This window comes from Bicyclus anynana, chromosome 1, assembly GCF_947172395.1.
Source record: "Bicyclus anynana chromosome 1, ilBicAnyn1.1, whole genome shotgun sequence".
Lineage (NCBI taxonomy): Eukaryota > Metazoa > Arthropoda > Insecta > Lepidoptera > Nymphalidae > Bicyclus > Bicyclus anynana.
The window spans coordinates 6,362,575-6,390,553 of NC_069083.1; the positions used below are offsets into that span (position 1 = coordinate 6,362,575).

Sequence of the window (27,979 nt, forward strand, 5' to 3'; positions counted from 1 at the left end):
CACGTGTCTTAAACGGTAAAGGAAAAACATCGTGAGGAAACAACAACACAATTTTCTTAATTATCTGCATGTGTGAAGTCTGCCAATCCGCATTGGGTGGTGGACTATTGGCCTAACCCCTCTCATTCTGAGAGGAGACTTGAGCTCAGCAGTGAGCCGATTATGGGTTGATAACGACTAATTAATCATGGTACCAAATAAAGCAGGATTTTGGAAAGTTTATGGTAATTAATCAAAACCTGTATACGATACAAAGAATTTTATCGTAATTTAGTTATAACGATGGACGAGTGGTGCTTATCAAATCAGTTATCAACAATTATCACTTGACCGACTCATAGCCAAGCTCCTTTTCAGTGATTCACGTACTGTGCTAGAGTGAACTGTGCTTACTGTGTTCGGAAAACTTAGTGTCGTGCGTTTATCTGGTTTTAGTAATAGACAAGAATGTCCATTGTCATCCGATAATCATGGTATGTTATTGTGTACTTAAATATCCGTCAATTTATACTTATATTATAAAGCTGAAGAGTTTGTGTGTTTGTTTGCTTGAATCTCAAAACTTAGTGGTCCGATTTGAAAAATTATTTCAGTGTTAGATAGCCCATTTATTGAGGCTATAGGCTATATTATCACGCTAAGACCTAAAAGGAGAGAACACCAATGAAGAATGTTTCAAAATCGGGGGATTTATTCATATTGAGAGCTTACACTGCGTGTTACGTTCCACGCGGACGAAGTCACAGGAAGCTAGTTATTAATATAATCATCAAGCGGATCACGGAGACCCGCTGGATGCTGATGACTCAATACCAGTGGAGTGCACTTCATAGAAGCACTGCATACCCGGATTATTGCGAACAAGATGGAAAAGAAATTTTTCATTTTGTACAATTTGAACGTATAATGCATACCCTAGTTAAATACCTTATGCACGTCACTGCTCAAGATCGTGGTGTTTGGGGATCCTTTTGCCTTATGTCCAGCAGTGGTCGTTCATTGGCTGATATGATAATGATGATGATATTATTTATATATCAAAGTGAGTTTGTTTTGTTACGCTTTCACCCTTAGAGGGAATGCCGTTTAATTAACTGGATGAGGTCCATGCCTACCCTAACTACCCAGCCATTTACTTATTTCTAAAAAAATCTTGATAATTCTACTTTAATAGTGAAATAATTATTTTATTAAAAAAGTTTGCTGCAACGTTTTACGACACTTTTAATTTATCTTTAATTTGTCCTCAACGGGGACAAGCTAAGATCGTCGACCATACAACCTGAGCAACGATATTTTTGAAAGACTTATGATTGGTTTGTTTGTTCGTTTTATTGTTTGGTAACAGAAAAAAATAATACAAAAAAAATACGGTATATTTATTTATAATATATTACTTCGCCGCTTTGGTTCACAGGCAAACATTTGCCCTAGATTTGACATAAAAGACGTTTATTTTTCTTCAAGAAAAATACTTTTATTAAGCCAATTATTTAACCAGATGACGACGATGGTATGTTTTGCTATTTCTTAATTCAGCTACATAGTTTTATCAGTAACTAGCGGACGCCCGCGACTTCGTCCGCGTGAAACTCGATGAAAACTTTCAACTATCTGTACTCTACTCGTACCCTACCACTACCCTACACATATATAAACCTACCCGTCCCCTACCCCTACCCCTACCCTACACCTACCCTACCCCTACCCTACGTTGAAATTTTTTCTGAATTTTCTTTGCTATAAACCTCACGGAGCCTTAGACCTTTCCAACGAATGCAAAACCGTGGAAATCGGTTCATGCGTTCTGGAGTTATAGCGTCAGGAAGGAAAACCCGACTTATTTTTATATAGTAGAGATATACGCTACCGTTGCAATTAATTATTATGAATCATAAAAAAACCGACTTCCACAAAACCATGATTATCTCTCTATAATCTAACATTGTAAGGATAGCGCAAGAATTCTTGATCGATAACAATATTGTTTTATTTATATACAAAACTATCGGATTTATTTTGTTCGTTCCTTAATTTGAATTTATCAATATTAGCTACTATCATTGGAACAGTGACGTATCTTAATCTAAAATATAAAAATAAGTCGGGTTTTCCTTCCTGACGCTATAACTCCAGAACGCACGAACCAATTTCCACGGTTTTGCATTCGTTGGAAAGGTCTCGGGCTCCGTGAGGTTTTTATCAAAGAAAATTCAGGAAAAGGTAGGGATAGGGTAGGGTAGGGATAGGGTAGGGTAGGATAGGGGTAGGGTAGGGGTAGAGTAGGGGTAGAGTTGGGTAGGGGTAGTTGAAAGTTTACATCGAGTTTCACGCGGACGAAGTCGCGGGCGTCCGCTAGTTCCTATAATAAATATCAATGCCACTTTTAACGTGACGACTTGACTAGCTTGCTTTCTTGAGTTTATTGTTAACTATTCTTCACTTAGGTATCACATTTTTTGTAACAAATTAATTCAGGGGTAGGGTAGGAATAGAATAGATGTAGGATGGCGGTAGGGTAGGGTAGTGTAGAGTAGAGATATTTGATGTCCAAGCAACCGGTTAAGCAATCTTCTGTATCTGACCCTTGATCCAGCAGTTCAACGAAAGCATCTTAATTACCTTAACTTTGAACGTACGTAGTACAAAAACGGAACCCATATAATATCACTCACGCACATTTTAATGTCTGTCTGTTTTTCCCGAACTTACCGGAATATTAATAGTAAATACCTATAAAAGTATAGATGAAGAAACATTTTGTTTTACAATGAAACGTGTAGTTTTTATCAGAAAATACTGATACGATTAGAACTAAGCTAAGTGTAGGCGAATACTAATGTTTACAAATTGCACTAAATGTTGTCAGTCAATAAAACGGTCAAATAATAAACACCCTTCAACAAGAAATACTAGAGGAAATATAATATTCTCCTTGATATCAATTGCAATGGAACTTGGTGTGGGTTTGGACGTAAAATACAATGGGTTACAAATCCGATCGCTAACTTTGATCATTATTAACAAAGTCCAGCTGTAAACTATTAGTCTAAATCTCGTTGTTTCTCCAATTCCAACGTTCCAAAGATTTATTTGATTTGTAATGTGTCAAAGTTTACTTAAGAGTCGTCATTCAACCGATTAAAATTTATGTAATTTTCTATTCTTAAAATTATTATTAGTATAGTTATGAGAAATATTTTTTAACATTTTAATTTATGAAATTCTTTTTTCTGATTTTTTAGGCATTCGATAAAAATATGAACTTTATTACGTTTTGTTTGACAAAAGTTCACGTATAGTTATTATAGTGCATTCGCTATAACAAATAAACTAATAATAGGTAAATATAGAAATAGAAAATTACATTAAGTTAACCTTCCCAGCGGCTTCTATTCTGTAATTAAAATTAAACTTGAACTTGATATCGCAAACCAAAAAATTATATTTACTCAATTTCTAACATCAATTTATTTTTACTTATCCAGTAGCATTTTATTGATTTTGCGTTATTTAAAAACGCCGACCTGACCCAATAAAATACTCGTATATCAGTAACTTTGTTGATACCTATAGATAAAGCGAAATTGATTTCTGAAGTAGCACTGTAGTCTTAATGGGCCGCATGTACATTGTACAGATTCCTATCAGCGGAATTCAAGCAGGCGTATGAAAAGTAGTTACGAAATATATCAAATTCACATCAATTTTTTTTTCTGATTGTGTAAGTGCCGTAGGCTGCATAGGGGACCTCAGCAGCGTCACCGGGGGGTTTGGGTGAGCTCAGAAGAATCGACTGATGGGCCCGAAGGCAGAAGCAGAGTATGGGCGGAACGACTCTCTAAGAGCGTCACCTCTGAAACTCGAATACTAAACTATACTAAATCTGTTAGTAATACAACACAAAGAAAGCCTTCCTTTGATTGACTAGGTTAAATACAGCACCCGTCTTAGTGGCAATCATGAGTATGGAGCGTTATTTATTGTTGTCATCATGCCAGACTTGTCCCTCCAGGCAATTTTACTTATTTCTGCTACGAAGCATAATCCGATCTAAAAAAAATGTGCCAGGACAATTATCACCATCTAGCCCTAAAGTAGTCTGTGTTATGGGTAGGTACTAAGACACTTTATTAATATAACGTTATATAAATAAATATTTATAACATCTAATACAAACCACCCAGACAAAAAATTCATGTTTATCACACAAAATATATTTTCCAAGGTCAAAACTCATTATTACGCCTCGGACATTAACGGAAACATTTCTACTCTGGACAAGCTTATCTCGCGCCGTTACCTCGTCGATCGCTCGCTGGGCGACAACGTACTGAATTCACTTTGGATGTCTCGGAAATTTTTGGATAGGTATCTAAGCATTACAATTTTGGACTGTATTATTATTAGGATAGGTAAAGAAATTGATCGTTCCTTTATTCATCTAGGACTGGGTTTCACCATCAAAATGAGTCAACCAGGAGCAAATCACCCAGTTTTTCATGATGGCGGTTCGCGCTGGCATTTGACCATGGTGGACTTCTCCCTAACTACCTTCAAATTCGTGATTAAATTACTCACCTAGATGAGTTCCTTAATCTATTTAAAAAAATATTGAAGTATGGGATATTTAAGAACACGGGCTATTTACATACTTGTTCTATCAAGTATGGCTACATAACAAGTTTAGTGTAAAATTGGTCAAGTTGGCTTTTACGCTTATGAATCATGAAGTCCAGGGCTCATGTCTCGGTTCAGGCCGGGTTTGTCAAGCTCAAATCAGCCCCCGAAGTTTGAAAACTGCTCTTTGTACACCCTCTGGGAGTAAGTAAAGTCCCTCTCTCGTGTCGGTCAAATTGTACCGTACCAAATAAAGTTGTTCCGGAAACACCTGCTTACCTGCTTACACGTTTTTATTTTTTTAATTGACAGACATGGTGGGCTAACTTTATGTGCTTTTATGTAACTAATAACTTTTGATTTGTGTAGCTCGTTGGTCCAGTGATTATGTGGCTTCAGATCACGAGGTCTTGGGTTTGATTCTGTTATATTTTTGTATAACGAAAAAACGGGTTTCTGAAAGAAAGTCTCTGAAAATATTGTAGCCTGATTACAAATAAAAAGTATGTACGTACCTTTTGAATAAATAAATTTATGTGCGTCTGAAATGTTAATCTGGATTCTCAGCAAGCAAATAAATAAATCATTAACAGCCCACTATAAGCTAAGCCTTCCTCCATATATAAGACGGGTTATGTTCCATCTAGCACCATAAACCCACTAAGTCTTCTGATAGGTGTGTCGGATAATCTAACTGTAAGTTTTGTGATTTTCTTGCTTATGTGAATCTAACGGACGCTCGCAGCTTCATTAGCGTGAAATTCAGTTTTTCGTATGTCCCTAGAGAACTATGGATTAATCCGGGATAAAAGTAAACTATATATGTTAATCTATCTTCAGTATCCAAAAGTACCAAAGTCCCGTTTCAAATCGGTGCAGCCTTTCCAGAGATAAGCCGACAGACAGACAGACAAAAATTAAAAAAAATATATTGATTGTGTTTTAGTATCGTGTAAATAACAATGAGCACTTGAGAAAACAGTTATCTGGAAATCACTGACGGCACTTCAATTTTATTTAAATGTATACATGAAAACTGTGAAAGGGCCTTGATAGCCTAGTCTAGTGGATATCACCACTGCCTTTGATTTGGAGGGCGTAGGCTTGAATCCAGTCCGGGTTTGCACCTACGACATTTAATTTGTGTGCATTTTAAGAAATTAGAAATCACGTATCTCAAACGGCGAGGCCAAAAACATTGTGAGGAAACCTGCATATCTGAGAATTTTCTTAATTCTCTACGTATGTGAAGTCTGCCAATCCGCATTGAGTCAACGTAGGACTAAGGCCTAAACTCTCTCATTCTGAGAGGAGACTGGCGCAGTAGGTAGTGAAACCGGCCCTAAATATTTTTTATATGACAGGATGATGGCACCTGGTCCCGGACGACCGGCTCCGTGGTACTGCAAGTGGGTGCCTTGGAGCTGCTGGCGAGGTATTCAATGAACTCGAGCAGAGCGACTAGCGTCTTGTCATCGCTGCACGAATTTAGGACACAAGAGTCTGAGCAAACTGGCGGCAAGCAATGGAATTGGAAGTATTTGAGGGTGAGTTTAGGTTTTAATATTTTATTTTTTATAACTATCATCACCATCATTAACAGCCGAAGGCACTGTTGGACATAGGCCTCTAGGATGGACTTCCTAACACCACAGTCTCGAGCCTGTTTGTCCAGTGGCTCCCAGCAACCCGCTTGATGTCTTCGGTCTCTCAGCTAGGGGAGGGGGGAAGGGGGGTAGGGAGGGGGGGGGGATTGTTTCGACCAACAACACGCATTCCAGCACCTTGGGACTCCAACGTGCATCGGCTTTTCGAACTATATGCTCTGCCCATTGCCATTTATAAATATAGGTAGGTACTGTAGCCATACTCGATTTGAACAAATTTAAAATGAAGGTATAATACGCGTGTGTCATTTCATACCTTATTTACTCTTATTTAAAATTTGCCCGTGACATCTTCCACGTGAAATACATCATTATCAACCCATATTCGGCTCACTTCTGAGCTCGACTCTCCTCTCAGAATGAGAGGGATTATGCCAATAGTCCACCACGCTGGCCCTATGCGGATTGGCAGACTTCACACACGCAGAGAATTAAGAAAATTCTCTGGTATGCAGGTTTCCTCACGATGTTTTCCTTCACCGATTGAGACACGTGATATTTAATTTCTTAAAATGCACACAACTGAAAAGTTGAAGGTGCATGCCCCGGACCGGATTCGAACCCACACCCTTCGGAATCGGAGGCAGAGGTCATATCCACTGGGCTATCACAGCTCTTACGATTACACAATACTAAAACACAATTAAGATTTTTAAAATTTTCGTGTTTGTCTGTCTGTCTTTAAATATGAAAACATATTACACTCGTAGGTACCAACTGATAAGAGCAAACAAATTTTATTATCGTATAATTTGTGTTTATAAATTGAAAACCGTGAAAACCGCATGTTCCTTATCGCATACAAATGTTTTGCGACGGTGACTTGTGTCTTTTGTACTGATTAACTTCGGATTACTATAAATTAAACAACCTCATTACAGCTGTTAGCTTTTAAACTAAATATTTTTATAGATTACACTTTTTACTAACTTGTTAAGTTAACTTGAGTTTTGACCATATTAATATTCCATTAATGAGGCTTTCATTTTATATGTAACATGTGTTACGTGTCATAATAAATAGTTGTAACTTAATAACTTTAATTAGGTAATGATCCATGCATCAGGTTTTTTTTTTTTATTCTTTACAAGTTAGCCCTTGACTACAATCTCACCTGATGGTAAGTGATGATGCAGTCTAAGATGGAAGCGGGCTTACTTGCTAGGAGGAGGATGAAAATCCACACCCCTTTTCGGTTTCTACACGACATCGTACCGGAACGCTAATCCCGTTTTGTAAATCCACCGCGCAAACCACCGCGCATACCACTGCGCCACGGAGGTGGCACAAGGTGCTGGCGCTTATTTGTCCCAAAGGATAAGCCTTGCCAATGGGGTAAAAATAACACCAGCATACCTTGGTCATGGGTGAACATTTAAATAGCGTGTTTTTCTAAAAACATTTTTCTTTTTAAAAATTTAATTTAGGTAATATTCTGTAAGTGCCTACTAAATAAATATATAAAATGTCGCAAGTCGGGATATCGCTGGCTCTCTGTCTACTAGCTGATCACACTTTTTATTACTTTATTTCAAAACTCCCAATTACAATTAAAACATCGTTTTCTATTATTGCAGGATCAATTCTATCAAAAGGATCTGGAAGGCTTATATCGGAAATACGACGAGAAGCTGAGAGAGACATTAATTTATATCTACGTGTCACTTCTTGTGATTTTTTCGACGGTCCATATTGTTTTAGTTATAGTATACACTTACAATCAGGTATGTAAATGAGGTTGTTTCATTATCGACCCATATTCGGCTCACTGCTGAGCTCGAGTCTCTTCTCAGAATGAGAGGGGTTAGGCCTTAGTCCACCACGCTGACCCAATGCGGATTGGCGGACTTTACACACGCAGAGAATTAAGAAAAAATCGCTGGTATGCAGGTTTCCTCACGATGTTTTTTCTACACCGTTTGAGACAATATTATATTTAATTTTTTAAAATGGACACAACTGAAAAGTTGGAGGTGCATGGCCGGATTCGAACCCACACCCTCCGGAATCGGGGGCAGAGGTCATATCCACTGTGCTATCTCTTTACAGAGAAGTTAGTTTACTTATAAATAAATATGTATTTAAATATACAGTGTAATAGATAGAGGTTAGCCTCTATGGCGCTGGAATGGCGTTCTCTCCATAAAGCTCTGTGTTCTGTTCGACTCTCTACTGGATGGATAAATAACAATAAACGGTTGCAGAGAACCCCTGAAGCTAGCGCATCTAGCCACAGGCGATGTCAACCGCCAGGCATAGCCTGAACCACTTTAGAGAGTTTAGAAGCCTAAAGTGATCCGAGCTGAGAATCGAATCGAATGACCATTCTGTTCCGAACCATAGCATGGCCAACTGTACCACAGACGTCGTCAAGCGCCTTATTTTCTGTTGTCAAACATCAACTAATAGTGACTGTTATAGAATCTGTAAAGAAAAATTCATATTAATTGCGTCAATCGCGTTGAGCCGTAAGTCTAAGCTCTGAATCTCCACCTTTAATAGGAGAGTAATAGTATGGGTTTAAAGAAATAATTAATGCCTGAGGTCACATTTATAATTAGGGTTCCGTATCTCAAAAGGATAAAAAAATAGAACCCTATAGAATAATTTTGTTGTCTGACCCTATACCTCGGAAACGGGTGGAGGTATCGAGTTAAAATTAAAACCAATCAATAAAACTTCAAAGTCCAATAAATAAATTATAAGCCCGTTTTCACCCGTGTGTCACAAAATTGTATGTTTCGACACTTTTAAGTTAATAAAAATTCATAGGATAATATCGTCTAATACGTAGGTATAAGACGTTTACAATCTATAGGGAAAATCTGAAACTATATATAATACATTTAACTATATATAATATATAATACATTTTTAATTCAATAATAATCATAAAAAAATATCGTAATTATGTTACAAATTTGTACGGAACTCACAATGGGCTGACTCACACTTACATTTTTTTTTTCTTCTGGAATTTTCCAGCAAATACAGTGGGGGTCAACCTGTTTTTCGATGGGAATGTATGTCCTAAGAATAACTGTGCCAGCGTTCTCATTCTGCAAATGCATCTACGATCCGCTGAAGAATCGGTGGTATTGGATGCCTATACTCGTCACATTCATTCTCACTGCAGACCTCGTCATGTCAGGTATTTGTTAGTTGTACCTTTAGGATTAATAGTTTTTAGGGTAATTTTAACTGTAATTACCTCGGTGATGTAATAATTACCCACCAGGTGGAATGACGTCATAAAGCGAGTCGCAGAAATTCGCTGGACTATGGGCCTTATAAAAAGACACAGAGCCAGACAGCGGATGTAGGCGGCTCAGAATCGTGATATTTGAAAGTCCCTACAAAAGGCCTATGTCCTGCAGTGGACGTCAATCGGCTGATATGATGATGATGTCGTAGGTTCAGTGGTTACCACGAGATCCTGGGTTTGAGTTTAGAATCAGGCTGAAATATTGAGCTATTTTTTCTTCCAAGAAATTTTTAGTAAAAAATCTCAGTTTGGAATAAGGATTTGCTGATGTTACAACCCCATGCTTCGTAAAGCACGCTAAGCCGACCCGGTAATAATTATTAACAGGTAATGATCGTTACATATTTAAATATTATTACTCTAAGCCCGCCAACTCTCATTGAAGCAGCATGGTGGGTCTAAGCTCTATACAGCAACTTCACAGAAATAGTATGTAATGAAACTAGCTGACGCCTCTCAGTTCCACCCGTGTGGTGCCCGTTTCCGTAAGAATACGTAGATATAGTCTATAGCCTTCCTCGATAAATCGGCTACCTAACACTGAAAGAATTTTTCAAATCGGACCAGTAGTTCATAAGATTAGCGCGTTACAAACAAACAAACTCTTCAGCTTTATAATATTAGTATAGATTAAATAAAAGGATCACTATACAGCTACGTAGAGATTAAAATTGTAGATAACCAACCATTATTTTAAGTCAACATTGATAATCGCTAAATCGCCAAGCGATTTAACGTTCCGGTACGATGCCGTGTAGAAACCGAAAGGGGTGTGGATTTTCATCCTCCTCCTAACAAGTTAGCCCGCTTCCATCTTAGACTGCATCATCGCTTACCATCAGGTGAGATTGTAGTCAAGGGCTAACTTGTTAAGAATAAATAAAAAAAATAATAATGTATTCGTACAACTGCGGAACCCTACACTGCGCGTGGCCCGACACGCACTTAGCCGCTTGATTTGTGTATTCATTTGATTTTTTGTTTGAATCCAAAAGTACCAAGCTTTACTTTTACGTCCTTGTGAACAAAACAGTACTTATAAACTATCTTATCTAATGACAAATCTATATAAATTGCTGTGATATACCCGGATAAGGATAAATGGTACTATGGGTAAGCATCAATTGTCCTATAGCTCCAGTGGTTACCATATGTGGCGTCGGACTTAGAAGTCCTGAGTTCTAATCCTAGACCAGCATTATACCTACTAGGTCTTTCAGAATGATAGGGGCTAGGCTAATAGTCATCACGCTGGCCCAATGCGAATTGGCCTTCATACATGTAAGAAAATTCTCAGGTGTTCAGATTTTCTTATGATGTTTTCCTTCACCGTTTGAGACACATGATATTTAATTTCTTAAAATACGCAAAACTAAAAAGTTAGAGGTGCATACCCCGGACTGCCTAGGCTACGCCCTCCAAATCGAAGGCAGAGGTCATGAAAAATACTAATTTATCATATTAAAAGGTTCACTTACAGCAGTCGATGAGTCATAGGTTTTTGATGTATTGCAATGCACCTAATTACGAATCAATAATTTATCCTCATACTATAAATCAATCATATTCGAAATCCGATATGAGTTTGCCACTAGTCACTACCCAATGGAACATTACCAAACTGATAGCCCAATGCACCCCAAACTGAATTTCATCACAAAGGAGGCCGAATCATAAATGAGGAGATCCGCAGACGAACCAAAGTCACTAATATAGCTCAGCGAGTCGCGAAGCTGAAGTGCCGATGGATGTTGGGGTCCCAAGGTGCTGGAATGGCGACCCCGTACCGGAAAGCGCAGTATTGGTCGACCCCCCACTAGGTGGACTGAATCAAGCGGGTTGCAGGGAACCGCTGGATGCTGGCGGCTCGAGACCGTTTTGTTTGGAAATCTATGCTAGAAGCCTATGTCCAGCAGTGGACGTCCATCGGCTGATAATGATGATGATTATATGTATCTTGTTAATTGTTTACAGATGTTGCCGTCGCCATTTTCACTTCCTTCGAAGGCATGCTCCTGCGCCCTGCTTACTCCACCATGGCCTTACTCTCTGTGTACATATTCCTGCCGATGAGGAATAACTTTCTGGCAATAATCTTGGGCGTGGTGGTCAGCGTTGTATACACATTCGTGTTTGCATTCTTCACGTATTACGAAACGCCCGATGTTGGACTACTGGTAAGATGGCATTTTTAGCATATCTACAAAGGTTTTACCAACTGAGCACCAGAAATCATTCATTTTTTATTTGTCCTTTTTGGAGTTTACTCTGGCTTGAAAAAAATATGGGCAGTACAATTTGATGAACGAATGACAGCGCTACGTTTTTTGTGCGCAACCTATTCTGCGCACCTATCACCTTGCACTGCCGCGGGCGCTTACGCGGCTTGCTGCTGCTACTCCTCAGTTGCGCACCTTTCACTTTTCAACGTAGGTATTGAGACGTACATCCGAGTAGTGTTTGCTGCGGGGCAACTTACACATATTTAGACAGTCGATCTGAAAGAGTAAACTCCATACGTGCGTCGGAGTTGACCCACACTTTTTTTAAATTTTAACAATTTTAGTAAAATACAAAACACTATATAAAAAACCAATCCTCCAGCTGCATTTGAGTGCAACCGTTGGTCAGGGCTCCAGAGTGAGATATCTCCTCACAATACGCGCCGTCTCAAGAAGTCTCGCCTTCTGTATCCGACCCTCGATCCAACAGTTAAGTGAAATCTTCTTTAGGTGTTTGTCTCAAAATAAATACACTAATTAAATTAAACTCATTTATTACAAAACTAGCGGAAGCCCTCCGACTTCGTCCGCGTGGAAATCAATGTAAACTTTCAACCCCTATTTCACCAATTTTAAAAATTCTTTAAATACATTATATTTTGCATTTCTTTTTATTTATTTTTAAAAATTTTAAAACAGAACTCTAAAAAATAAAACATACACTCGAAATGAGAACCTCCTCCTTTTGTTGAAGTCGGTTAAAAATGAAGGATTTTCTTACCAAACTTTCAACACCTATTTCACCCCCTTCTATTTTTATTTTAGGGTCAAAAAGTATACCCATATATTTTGCACCATAGCATATGTTTTGCCCCAAGGTCCCATTTACTACTATTATACTAAAATTCATCTTGATTGGTTCAACCGCTTAGCCGTGAAAAGGTAACAGACAGACAAACAGTCTGTCTGTCTGTCTACTTTCTCATTTATAATATTACGAGTAAGATATTTATTTCCCTAGTAACGAACTGTATAATGTTGATTGTGTGAAAGGCATTCAATAACACAAACTATAATCAAAATTTATCTTTGTACTGCAAAACATTTAAATGATGATCGATATTGGATAATCCTCTTGACACTTACGACACTTACTAAGATAGATTTTTAATGTAGACTTTGTAGTTATTTTTATAAAATGTCTGTACAGGAGTAAAAGTGCAATGTAATCGTAATTTATTTATGCATTTTTATATATATAAAAGTAGTATTTTTAAATTGACACTACTATTATATTAACTTACTACTGATAAAGTATAAAGTGCCTAAATTATTTTTATTTCTTATTTTTATACATCATAATATTTTTTTAAAAATTGATCAAGAGCCATAAGTGGGATGTTGCCTGCGAGACAGTAGGAAGGTACCTAGTACCTATCCGTTTTCGGTCCTCTCTCAAAAAGCTCTATTTTGAAATTTTTCCTTATTTTATTCAAAATATCAATTACTTTATAGCATATAATATACAGAAAACCATCGTTTTAATTTTATGTAAATTACTTAAAACATTTGACAATTTTTGCGAGTGGACTTTGTTTTTTTTTAAATAATCTAATTACAGCTACATGTTTTTCCGAATCGAATTTTTTGTGTGATTGTGTTATAAAAGTTGCCAAAAATCACTTTTTTTAAACTATTGTAATTTCATCATACCAGCGTTTTAGAATGTTGTTCATTTTTTATTTTTATTATTTTCTCTTATTTTTTTGTACAAAAAACAAAAAGTGTTACATAATTTCGGTTTCTACTATTTATATATTTGCGATTTATGTTGCGAAATATGAAATTCCATTCTAAGGGGCTCTTAATTCTATCTTTTTTTTATCTATTAATAAACAGAGACCCTTCGTTCTAGGTAGCGTGTGAAATTATCTACCTAATTGGCGTCAACCTTATGGGAGTTTACTTCAGGCTGATGAACGAGATAGTCACGCGACGATCCTTCCTCGACAGACGCGCGTGTGTGGAGAGTACATTACGACTAAAATTTGTTAAGGATCAAGAGGTAAGATCATTACATACGAGTACTTTCATTAGCAAACCATATTTGGCTCACTGTTGAGCACGAGTCTCCTCTCAGTATGAGAGGTGTTAGACCAATAGTCCACCTAGCTGGCCCAATGCGGATAGGTAGACTTCACACACCTAGATAATTGAGAAAATTCTCAGGTATGCAGGTTTCCTCACGATGTTTTCCTTCAGCGTTTGAGACAAGTGATAGTTATTTTCTTAAAATGCACATAACTGTAAAGTTGGAGGTGCATGCCCTGGACGGGATTCGAACTAAGCCCTCCAAATCGAAGGTAGAGGTCATATCCACTGGGCTATCGCAACTCTTTTTTTATATAGTTTACTATTTTTTATTGAGAAAGAATACTATGGGAAACTTAAACTGACTTTTCCTAATAACCAAACAAATTAAGCCCACATGGAATGCTAGCAAGAGTACTGGTAGCATTTCCGCATTGAATAGGCAGGCTGATCCTTTGCCCAAAAAATGAACCAGCCTTTCTGTTTCATTTCACCACCAGTCGAAGCAACTAACTTACTAAGTTTGAACGTCCTTATTCATTGCAATAGTTATATAATAAGTATCAACTGCTCAATAGTGGCATGCTTTCGTTCTTGAAATGAGCATGTGTAACAGTAGCTTTACTTATGATTTGTCATCTTTTGCCTACTAGAGAAAGATATCTTTTTGTAAGTAGACTATGGTTATTGTTGAAGTAGGTCATTCATTCATATAAATGTACCTACTACTCCAAAAACTTCTTTTATGAATAGTAGGTATCATAAATTACAATTTAATTTCAATTTCTTCAATTTAACTTCGTCTGCGAAATTACAAGTTGTCGTTCGTTGGAAAAGTTTTATAGGCTATTACTTGCATTTCTGAAAATCACAAATTACTTATGAACCACTACCATCAATTTTAAATATTCAAGTGAATGCATTTAAATTTTTGTAACAAAGTTTTGTAGCAAAATTTAGTAGAATATATTTATATCTGTATAAAGGGAGAAGTGACGAATGTCACACGTCCTAAAGACCACGACCGCTCAAAGAACCGCGACAAAGAAGAAGACCGCGACAAAGAAGAATATATATTTGCTATGGTTAAAGCATTTTTCACATTAATTATTATGAATATCATTATTTTCAGGAACGTCTTATGTTGAGCATTTTACCAGAGCATATAGTTTCAAGAGTAAGACAAGATATACGAAATATGTTCATGAACATCAGGTCACCGAGCCAGAGTCACAACATGAGATCTTTTAGGTATTTATTTTGATTATATTATATCTGTTAGAGATCGAGTTAGAGCTGTGATAGCCCAGTGGATATGACCTCTGCCTCCGATTCCGGAGGATGTGGGTTCGAATCCGGTCCGGGGCATGCACCTCCAACTTTTCAGTTGTGTGCATTTTAAGAAATTAAATATCACGTGTCTCAAACGGTGAAGGAAAAACATCGTGAGGAAATCTGCATACTAGAGATTTTTTTTTTATTCTCTGCGTGAGTGAAGTCCGCCAATCCACATTGGACTACTAAGGCCTAACCCCTCTCATTCTGAGAGGAGACTCGAGCTCAGCAGTGAGGCGAATATGGGTTGATAATGATGATGATGAAGATCGAGTTAGCGAATACCCAGGCTTTTGGAAATGATGACGTACATATATTTGCATGAAATTCACAGAGCATTCACAAATCCCCTCTGATCAATGGAATTTAAAAGTAGTATTTATAAATTAATTTTTATAGCTAAGTACCTTTTTTTTTGTTTGTAATTATTATATTCATTTTGTTTTCTCCGTGTATTTTTTGCACTATCCCGCATTTCATTACATTAATTCATTTATCCAAAGGTTGTCTGACAGATATTGCTACTATATTGTTTCATTTGTTTTCTTTGTTGTTGTTTTTCTTTTGTAGCAATAAGACCGACTTTGCGTTCTATGTTCTGACTTGTGTTTTATGTTTCATCTGTTTTCTTTGTTGTCGTTTTTCTTTTATGCAATGAAGTATATATAAATGAAAATAAATAAATAATTAAAAGAAGCTTATGTTCTCCAAGGTCCCATTTATCACTCTACCAAAATTCAATCGAAATCAGTTCTACGGTTTAACTGAGAGAAGTTAGGGACATTCAGACTTACCTAGTGTGGACTATGGATATAATAATATTATGTACTAGCGGACGCCCGCGACTTCGTCCGCGTGGAATTCAGTTTTTTTACAAATCCCGAGAGAACCGTGGATTTTTCCGGGATGAAAAGCCTATGTGTTAATTCAGAGTAAAATCTATTTCCATTCTAAATTTCAGCCAAATCGCTTCAGTAGCCGCAGCGTAAAAGAGGAACAAACATACTTACATATAAACTTTCGCCTTTATACTATTAGTAGAAATAGGTAGTAGGATAGTAGGATAGGCTAGTAGGATAGTAGGATGTAGGATTTACGAGGTTATATGTCTTTTGCAGCCAACTCTACGTGGAAGAACATGAAAACGTTAGCATTTTATACGCAGATGTCGTTAACTACACACAAATATCTACAACTTTGTCGCCTTTGAGAATGGTAGAACTACTGAATGAACTGTTTGGCAGATTCGATGAAGCTTCTGAGGTAAATATTGTCCAACTATCTATCCAACTAATACCTTTAAATGTTAATCTTTGTTTGGAATTATCTAAAATAGAAGGGATCGAATCATTAAAATTAAATGGAAATGATTTTTACCATTCGCAGGCCGGTTAAGTTTTCTATTGATTTCATTATACGTAGAGATTACGTTAATATTCGATATCCCTTGGACGCGTACTACTGGTTGGTTTCCTCATTCCTTAAACGCACTGCAAATGTATGAAATGCTCTGCTTCTGTTTTCCCTACAAAATTGGGTATCTTTAGGCAAAGGTATTCCACTTTAGGCTGCCTGATTGTTTCTAAGCGATAACAGAAACTGTTGAGATTTACTTAAATAATTAAGCAGGTTTCATTCAATAATGAATTTTCTATTCACAATTTCAGGAGCATGACGTATTGCGCATCAAGTTTTTAGGAGACTGCTACTACTGCGTGAGTGGTATACCCAAACCTACGCAGCAACATGCCAAGAACTGTGTAGATCTGGGACTTGAAATGATCCACATAATTAAAAATGTTAGGTGAGTATCTCTTCATGATCGATTGATTGATTGATTTGAAATTAGCAGAAAAACTAAATAACCAACGAGTCCCGAAGCTGCAGTGGCAATGGACGGGAGATGCTGGAATAGCGAACCCTCACCGGAACGGGCAGTGACTGACGAACCCTCACTAACTGACGACATCAAGCGTCACACAGGGATACCCAGAATGTAAGCGGCTCAGGACCGTGGGAAGTCCGTTCAGAAGACCAATGTGTATGAACGTCCATCGGCTGATGAGATAACTATAGCATGGTTTATCTAGTGTTACAGAGATATCTTGGAGTAGGTCACAGAAGGTTACAAGGGATTTCTATATTTTCAAACATTGCTGTGTTCCTTTTGAAAAGGTTGTTTCAGGCAAATAGACATACCACATACTCGTCAGGCTGATGGACACAGCGGCTCTTTGTTCCTCGCAGGCACTGCGAAGTATTGCTCTAGTTTTTCACAAATCTCTCAGGAACCATGGATTTTTCCGATAAAAAGTAGCCTATATGTTAATCCATGCTATAATATATCTTAATACCAAAATTCAGTTCATTCGGTTAAGTAGTCGAGGCGTGAGTTTTCGCAAATCTCGGGAAACCATGGATTTTTTCGAGATAAAAAGTAGCCTATGTGTTAATCCAGAGTAAAATCCATTTTCATTCCAAATTTTAGCCAAATCGCTTCAGTAGTGGCGGCGTTAAAGTGTAACAAACATCCAAACATACATCCAAACATCTACACAAACTTTCGCGTTTATAATATTAGTAGGATAGTTGGATTTTATAGGCGATGGTTTTCCAAATTTACCAGGTTAACTTATAACATTAATAAAAACCCCATATTTTTTTGCGATATTAAAAATCTTGATATTAAAAACGAGGAAATCGCACAGCTCATACAAAAGGCTATGCATTAAAACCTTGAGCACGTCGAGCACCCACATTATATGAATATCATAGCTTACCTGCAGACAATAATCTGTTTGGCGAGCAGCCAACCCTGTGTCTACTGTGTCTAGTGGTAAGACTTCATCCGAATTGTCTTCTAGAGCTAGTAGAAAAGCATTATGTGAAACTTTTACCTTAGAATTTTCTTAATTCTCTAAGAGGTAAAGTCTGCTAATCCGCATTGGGTCAGTGTGGTGGACTAAGACCTAAACCCTCTAATTCTGAGAGTGACTCGTGCTCCACAGTGAGCTGAATATGGGTTGATAATGATGACTACCAATAAAATCATAAGTAAACATAACTTAATTGTCTTAAAAACCAGAGTAGCGGAAAATATACAAACAGGGCCGGCCCGTCCATACGGCGAACAGAGCAGTCGCTCCAGTCGCCAAATCCTAGAGAGCGCCTAAATGATAATCCTACTCAACCGTACCGACGGTACTGCCTGATTTCTATTGATCACTCCAGAGTATGGTCAAGATCTTCGCATTCCATTCTTACTTAACACTCATAATTTGCTATAGGTATCTGCATATTATCAGGAGCAAACAGGAGAGGCGCCATAATAGGATCTCGCCCCATTTTAAAATTTACATCGGGCCGGCGCTGTATACAAAGCATAGCCTATGTTAATCCTGGGTAAAATCTATTTCCATTATAAATTTCAGCCAAATCGGTTCAGTAAAGTCGGCGTAAAGGAGGAAAAGACATACATAAACATATATTATAAATTCAGTAGGTAATAGTTTTGTACATAATTTGATAACATGAAAATTGCTAAAAATGAAGCAAGCACAACTATTATTTCCAGAGAGAAGCGCGCTCTGAATATTGATATGAGGATCGGAGTGCATTCAGGTAAAATATTAAGCGGTTTGATCGGCATTCGGAAGTGGCAATTCGATATTTGGTCGAAAGACGTCACTATTGCAAATAAAATGGAATCTACAGGAAAGGCGGGGTAAGTTAACGGAAATATTGACTATTTATTTACCCACACACATTCTACTAACATTAGTGTAAATAATTTTGGTTTAAAATTCAGACCTCTAGCCATCTTCAAAATCAAAATCAAAATCATTTATTTCAAGTAGGCTCAGTTTACAAGCACTTTTGACACGTCAGTTGACTATTTGTAAAGATTCTACCACCGGTTCGGAAGGCAGGTTCTGCTGAGAAGATACCGGCAAGAAACTCAACAGTTGCTCTTTTGAAAAAGTCATACAGTATTATAATAATTTACAATTGATAACAACTACTGTTTACATTTCTTATAGTTTTACTTCCTGTAAAGGTGGAAGCTGATCCAACAGCCTCCAAGCATCTTTATCATTTAGGAACTCATCAATGTTGTAGTACCCTCGACTAAGTAAATGTTTTTAACACATTGCTTAAAGCTATGCATTGGCAGGTCCATCACACAACTTACACATCGATTCTCTTTCTAAAACTCGCGCTATATAGAAAACTCAATAACAAAAGTAGGTACATATCAGACAAATAATTTTCACATTACCTAATTTGAAGTCATGATCATCTATATAAATACTATTTATCTATACTAATGAGATAGTAGGTAAAGTTTATGGTGTAGTAGGGGGTTAATTTCGATCTACAGAACCGATTTTGAAAATTCTTTTACCGTTGAAAAGCTACGCTATTTGTGATTATCATAGGCTATATATTTTTATCCCCGTATTATCACGGGAATGTGAACTACGTGTGTGAAACCGCAAGGCATTTGCTAGTAATTTATATGGTAGCCTTAGTAAAACAGAACAACGCGGTTAATGGAGTATGCCACCATATTTCAGCTACCATCCACGTACATCTGGTAATTGTTTTGGCCCACAATATATCCTGACGCGCACGCACAAAGCCAGAATTGCTTGTCATTAAAACAATAGTTCTGCAATTTCATGCAGACAGACCGACATGGGACAGAGAGATTGATTATCTGCATGCAACAAAACGTTGAATACTGTAACTTGATTTGTTGGAAAGCTGCAGTGTAATTGAATAAATAAATCTGATGCAATACTCTACCTGTACTCTCGTATTGCCTTTTGTTCCTTTCAAAAATGAGGACACTTTGGAGTGACGGAAAGACAGGATAATCCTAGGTGGGGTCCCTCTGTCAGTTATTGCAGACGAATTTGAATTTCGAGAAAGCTGTTCTATTTCGTTCAGAAATAGAAGCGAACAAAACGGTGTTTTGTTTATTCAGGGCAGGACCAACGAAGTATAACTATGAGTGACTATTCGCACGCGGTATAGGACATAGAGTGGAAATACGCTCAGATTTTTCTGTTTTTTTCCATTTAACGAAAAGTTAGCCCCTAACTATTTAAATTTGAGGATTTCTTGTTATGGTACTTTACCATAATAGTAAACTTACGATGTAAAGATAAAACAAACAAAAAAGATTCGTTTAAAGCTCCACTCGTTTGGTGGTACTTCTTTGCCACTAAGTTGGTAACTACCCTCCGAACACTACACCAGAGGATCTAGTGGCAGTTAGATACTGTTACTATCGCGATAACGTAAACGCGAATTTCTAATAAATAGAAACAGCGCCATCTAGTGACACTACTGCACAACTGTTTCAACTCCATACAAATTCGCGTTAACGTTAACGCGATAGTAACAGTATGAAAATATTAAAAACTCCCACTAGGCACCCAGATTTGTGCTAATCCTACACTTACACTAGTTAGAAATTGTATACTCGACTTATGTAAAAAACTAAAATAAAAAAAATAAAATACGCAAGTCGACTTTTTCGTAGCTAATAAAATGACATTTACCTTCAAAATCTTGTATCAAATATCTCCCCTATCTTTATCTTTTCAAAGCCAGCAATTTTATTCACTATAAAAAGTTTTTACTCCTTACTTAGTAACATATCAAACAATGTCGTAATTTTGTTACAGAAAAGTGCATATAACGCAACAAACGCTAGATCTTCTGTTGGACCATGCACGCGAATACATTATAGAGCCGAACTTTGCGTCCCAGAACGATCCATTCATAATGAAGAATAAGCTACAAACATTTCTACTCTCGAGACCGCAAAAGGTAAACTTTAAAATACCGTAACATTAGTTTGATAGCACAAGTACAGTCAGCATCAACAAATGATCAATCAAAAAAAGATACTCTTACCTACGTTGAATAGCTAATAATCTAAGTAGATATTTTTCTTAATTAATTTAATTTATTCCTTTCTTATAACAAACATAACAAAAAATATTTAAAATAGTGAAGCCGTTTTTGGGTTTTAGCTAGACAAACTAACAACAATTCGAAGCTTACAGAATACTCTACATTTTTATTAGCAAAATCATATAAACTAATAATTAATTTTTTTTTTATTCATTACAAGTTAGCCCTTGACTACAATCTCACCTGATGGTAAGTGATGATGTAATCTAAGATGGAAGTGGGCTAACTTGTTAGGAGGAGGATGATAATCCACACTCCTTTTCGGTTTCTACACGACATCGTACCGGAACGCTAAATCGCTTGGCGGTACGTCTTTGTCGGTAGGGTGGTAACTAGCCACGGCCGAAGCCTCCCACCAGCCAGACCTGGACCAATTAAGAAAACCTCAATCGGCCCAGCCGGGGATCGGACCCAGAACCTCCATCTTGTAAATCCACCGCGCATACCACTGCGCCACGGAGGTCGTCGATTAAAAAGTATTGAATGTCATCATCAAATCATTTTTAATAGCAAACGTTTAGTTTATGATGATAAATTTATTTTGCTATTTCCGCGAAACAATGACAAATCTATGCACCAACGTTACACCAGATTCAATAATAATACTCTGGATTTCATCTGCATCACTCGACTCCACTGTATTTAATTGCAAAATATTGAATTTTGTAATACTGTACCACACCACATCACCACATGGCTCCACGGAAGACCAGCGCTGGTGGATCCATCACTAGCTTAGCACATGCTGAGTGGTGACCATTTTAGTACCATACACATAATTTTTAGCTTTATTTGATATCTATCTTTTAATTTTAGTTTTCTTTATTTTAAATATTTATTTTCTTGTTGTCTTCTATGTATTGTAGGTATGTGTGTGTCAAATAAACTAATTTTCTTTCTTTAAGTCCTAACTTTAGCGAGACGATTTGATGCTGACTGTACATATTAAAATATTCGTTGCGCTCTGCCTCTAAGAGAAGATAAGTTATAATACAAAGTATAAAACACTTCTCTAATGTGTTAGTAACAACGTCATATGCCAGTGTTTTCTAACCATTTATTGTGTTTTTAAGAAAGCTAGTCTTCGTACCCAATCTATTAAAATGGTTAATTTGCTAATGTTTACACGCGTTTTAGTATAAACAATAATATTTATGTAAATTTAAATATTTGTTCGCAGCCACTTATAGACTACAAACCGTTTCGAAGAGCTTCAGTGGGTTTCAATAAAATTATACCGACGCGACGTGGTAGAGTAAGTTTATAATATTGTTTAGTTACCTATATTAATTATCCTTTTCTCCAGCTTTTTTTACCCTACTGCAAAAAGGGTTTTTTACTGTTTTATCGATTTTGTATGCAAATAATTTTTATTGCATAAGAAAAACCATAATTATCATCATCATTATCAGCCTATATTCGGCTCACTATTAAGCCACAGTCTCAGAATAAGGGGGGTTAAGCCTTGGCCGCATTTGACCAGCATCTCATCAGCATCAGCCAAACTGGCAGACTTCACACACCTAGATAAACTATGAAGAAGAACATCGTGAGGAAATTTGCTTAATTGAAAATTTTCTATATTCTCTACGAGTGTGAAACCAAATAAATGCATCGAATTATTATTGTCAGTTAGACAAATAACTCGAAAAAAGCCTGTGCTTATATTTTTAGGATAAAAAGCCTACATTTCACATGAAATGTTATAAAGGACTTTTCTCTGGATATTTGGTTGTACCTATTACATAATTTACTAAGTTACTCGAAGTCGTGCCTACATATTGAGTAGAACAATAAAGAGTATTTTTTAAAAAGTCTACAAATGTTAGGTTTAGCTACATTTTAATGCAAGTTTTGATAGAAGTTGATCTCAGAACAAATATCATATTATCTATTTCTAGTAGCGATTGGAAAATAGAAGTTCATCAACTCTTCGTAGAACAACCACCTTTATGGATGAGAATTTAGTTGAATACCAACAAATGCTCAAAGCGGCCGACGCACAAATGGCTAAGGAAATTGACGACATGAGCAATGGAAAGTACGTACGTATTAAAAAAGATTATTTACTGTACGTACCTATACTAATTTATAAAGCTGAAGAGTTTGTTTGTTTGTTTGAACGCGCTAATGGAATGGCTCAGGAACTACTGGTCCGATTTGAAAAATTCTTTCAGCGTTAGATAGCCCATTTATCCAGGAAGGCCATAGGCTATATATTATCCCCGTATTTCTACGGGAACGGAAATCACGCTCAGGAGAAGTAGTAGTAGTTATGACCTTTGTATCAGGGCACACGATAAAGTTGAAAAGTAAAATGGATTGTAGAAGAATTTAATAATAAATACACGAGTAACTACAATAATGACACGTCTAATAATGAATTTTATCCATAGGGAACAATTTCAGGAATCTCGGCTTAACAGATTTACGCTCGTGTACAACAACTTAAAACTGGAAAAATCATTTCTCCTGCAGCCGGATCCTTTGTTCAAATACTACATCTTGTGTTGCCTTCTAATGCTGTGCTTGATTATGACTATCAATGGGTTAACCACAAACTGGTAAGCACATTTTATTGCAATAGCGATGACAAGGTTTTAATATATTGATTTTTATAAGAGGTAAATAAGGCCAATGCTAACTAATTAATACATAAAATCTAAGATTCTCTGGATGTTAGAGTACATTTTTCATTTTTTGGAGTACAATTTTGTTAGAACGCCCATACAAATCTAACGATTTCCTACCATTTAGTATGGAGCGTTTTGTAGCGATCCGTGGCAGAGCCGCAAAATTGACCTTTAAACCTTTGTAATTTCGAAAGTAATGATCGCAGATACGCTAGTACTTTTACAAGATTGCTTCACTACTAGCATATTTTAATTTACATATGATTTAGAAAAACTGTCATCATCGCTATTAAGTTACGTTACAAAATGTCTAATGAAATGTCCAGAAAAATCAACAATATTTTACTTTCAGGTATTATCAATTCAAATGGTACGCAGTAATGTTGCTCTCTCTGTTATTGGCCTTTTTAATAGTAATGCAACCTTTGTCCTGGTTTCAATTTGCATGGACAAAATATAAAGGCGTCAATGAACCAAGAAATAAATTTCTCAGATTTATTTACGATTTATCGTTGTCCATAATCAAGTGCCCAAAAATAAGAACTGGTACATATATACTGATAAGTCTGGGCCTTGCTGGAACTTCGATGATTAATGTTATTGCTTGCAAAGAAGTAAAAATCATACCGGAAGTGGAGAGCGTATTATCAAATTGTGTGTCTTCTTGGGTAATATTATTTATCTTTTGGTATTGTGGTTCTTAATAACTTGTTATTATTTATTTGAGGATATTTATTATTTCAGCATGTTACGCAGTGTTGGAGTTTGGCGTTACTATTGAATTTCTTATTCAGCCGAGTGTTTTTCATGTTTAAATGGATTGTTGCTGGTTGTATGACTTTATTTTACCTCTGGATCGTTTGGGAGATTAAAACATCCCTCTTCTCTGTCGACACAACTTGGAACGTCGGCTTAGATCCACGAGTATCCCATACTCTGTCAGTGATAATAATAACTATAACTTTGTACTGGGTAGATAGAACAACTGAATATAGAAATCGATTGGATCATTTGTGGCAAATACAGCTAAGTGAAGAACAAGAAGAGGCCGAAACTATGTTGAAAGTTAATAACATGTTGCTAGAGAATATTTTACCTGCACACGTAGGTAAGTAAGATAATGTGTTTGTAGTAGCTTATAAATATAACTTGAGAATTTAAAAAAATCACACCAACTTTTTGTTTTAGTACAGGTATATTTGGATTTGAATAGGTCACTAGATGAGTTATATTATGAGAAATACGACAACGTAGCCGTTATGTTTGCTTCGTTAACAGATTATAAATTAGGTTTAGAAGACGATGCAGAGATGAGCGATAAATTCGTCCTAAGCATACTCGACGAAGTTATATCTGATTTTGATCGGGTACGTATTATAACAATGTGCTGTATTATTTATTTAGATTACCTATCTATGTAAAAGGATTGTGATATTATTAAACTCATTTTACAAAGTTTCTATCTGAATGCATAAATCTAATTTTCAATGCTGCAATTATTCTGTAACTTTTCAATCAAGTATAAAATTAAGTTTCTTCAATTATGATTTTAGCTCCTGTTAAGTGGATCATCCAAACACAAAGTAGAGAAAATAAAAATGGCGGGTTGGACGTACATGGCAGCCTGCGGGTTGGACCCGACTCGACGTGATTCATTTGATTCTTACACCTCGATCGTTGACAGAAGTAAAAATACTCCGTACAATCGTACAATAGTCGTCACGATGGTAGAGTTTGCAGCAGCTATGATGATGCAGTTGCAAAATTTTAATCGCGGATCTTTCCAAAGTTTTGAAGGATTAAATCTCAGGATAGGTAAGCATTCAAATGTGCAGCAGTATCTTCATCACGCCTTTAATCTTTTCTTTATTTAGTTTGTAACGGAAACTTTAAACAATGATTTTCACCCTTTAAAAGTTTGCGCAATTATCAAGGACCGATAATTTTCATTGTTGTTTTTTTCATGCTTAATTGTGATCTCTACAAATAATTAATGACGATGCATTCTATTATAAAATTAATGCCACTTGCAACTTCAACATGTTCTCAAACAAACAAATCCATCGAAATCGCTTTGCAACAAATCTTTGCCTTTTTTATCAAGGTAGATTTGAGCCAATTACGTTAAAATACACAAAGATAAATAATTGACCTTGCTAATTATCCTACTTTTTAATATTTTCAACGTGAAAATTAGTAGGTATGGATGTTTGTTGTTCTTTCATGCTGCTAGTAATTAAACGATTTGACAGAAGTTTGAAGTGAAGATAGATAATAATACCCTTGATTAACACATAGGCTACTCTTTTCCTCGAAAAAATCATGGTTTACCGAGATTGTTACTTATTAACGCTGCGATTAGTTAACCGGCTTAGCTGGTATTGGAAATAGATAATTTTCTAGAGTAATACATAACTTACTCTGGGAGAATCTATGGTTCCCGCGAGATTTGCGAAAAACTGATTAGTAATGATGGTATGAACTCTTTCACATAAAAACAGACAGGTTGGATTTTGCTGTTATTTGGAATAAAATGTGGAAACCATAATTTTGCGGAGACCAAATCGCCAAAACTGTACAAAAAAGTCTCCTTTCAATAAAGTTCACCTAAAATTTAGTTGATAAATAAATAATTCGTTCCGAAGGTATATCTAACGGCGAAGTTGCTGCGGGTGTGGTCGGCTCGCTCAAACCGCTGTACGATATTTGGGGAAACGCGGTCAACATGGCCTCCCGTATGGACTCCACTGGAGAATCGGGCCGGATTCAAGTATGTATATATGCAATGTTTATGACATGTGGTCAGATTTCAGCACCATGCGAATGCAGTTTCCAAACCGGATTAGGCTGTTGTGACTCAAAAAGCGCATTTGACCATTAGATATAAATTAATCCTAATTATGACCAAAAGCTGACGCCGCGCGGTGTCACCCGCGTGGTTCCCGTTCCCGTAGGAATACGGGGATATTATATAGCCTATAGCCTTCCTCGATAAATGGGCTATCTAACACTGAAAGAATTTTTCAAATCGGACCCGTACTTCCTGAGATTAGCGCGTTCAAACAAACAAACAAACTCTTCAGCTTTATAATATTAAGTATATATATCTATTATGTACCTTTAGTAGCCAACTCATATTAGTACATTATACTACATTTTTTTTACCATACCAACATACTTGGATAATAATATACGACATTGGATAATATCTACTGTATTCTAAATTTCAGGTAACGGAAAACACAGCAAAAATTTTAGAAGAATGCGGAATAATTACACAGTGTCGCGGCGAGGTGTTTATAAAAGGAAGGGGCTTGATAAAGACTTACTTTGTGCCTCTAGACGATGAATTCAATCTAGTAAAGCAGAACTTATGTACCTTAGACTACCTGAAATTCAATGACAAAGGGCCACCATACCAAGCTAGAACAACTTTAGCCAGCGGTGCTTCTGCTGAAACTGGTATTTTCGAATCTTCCTCACAAAATTCCACTTACCCTTGGGACATTTCATCAGACAATGAGAATATAGACGAAGATGAATTTACAAATGTGAGGAAGTTTAATAGATCGATTAGTGAATTAGTAGATGTGGAAACTTTTTCTCCGACATCTAAATGGGATGATCTTAGTGTGCCATATACAGAAAATGATATTATGGTCACTCGTTGCTGACTAAGTATACTTTAGTGTTGTGATTGTTTAATTTCGAATGTCCTTAAGTTAAATCTTCTATACATATAATAAATCTGTAGAGAGGTCAACTCTGTTCATGAAATATATTTCCAAAATAACTATCAGGGGGTGATTAGTGACGATACTGATACCAAAAGTGCAATCAGTAAAATTTTGTCTGTCTATCTGTCTGTATGTTCGTTATAGAAACAAAAACTACTCAACGGATTTTAGCGTATTTTTGGTACAATTATTCTTCATACTCCTGGGCAGGTTATAGTGTACTTTTCATGATGCTACAATTGATAGGAGCAGAGCAGTAAAGGGAAATGTTGAGAAAACGGGAGAAGTTACTCCATTTTTACAGCGATACTACTGTAAGGGCTGGATTAAAGAGGTCTAAGGGCGGACGAAGTCGCGGGCGTCCGCTAGTAGATAATAAATAAAGTAAACATAATGAATTAACTTTTAACACATAACAGTT

At 36.6% G+C, this 27,979-nt stretch overlaps 1 protein-coding gene across 1 annotated transcript; it reads left to right on the forward strand.

Annotated features, from left to right (window-relative positions):
* Positions 1–366: 366 nt before the first annotated feature.
* Positions 367–27,977, forward strand: LOC112043014 (adenylate cyclase type 2-like). The gene is made up of 20 exons (XM_052882734.1): positions 367–473; positions 5,985–6,167; positions 7,865–8,011; positions 9,273–9,438; positions 11,527–11,729; positions 13,690–13,839; positions 14,998–15,116; positions 16,319–16,463; positions 16,868–17,004; positions 18,775–18,924; positions 20,897–21,041; positions 22,369–22,443; positions 23,093–23,229; positions 23,585–23,752; positions 24,174–24,489; positions 24,566–24,929; positions 25,010–25,188; positions 25,375–25,636; positions 26,467–26,591; positions 27,052–27,977. Exons 1-20 carry the CDS (start codon positions 471–473, stop codon positions 27,493–27,495), a joined length of 3,618 nt encoding a protein of 1,205 aa, XP_052738694.1. The 5' UTR covers positions 367–470; the 3' UTR covers positions 27,496–27,977.
* The last annotated feature ends 2 nt before the right edge of the window (positions 27,978–27,979 follow it).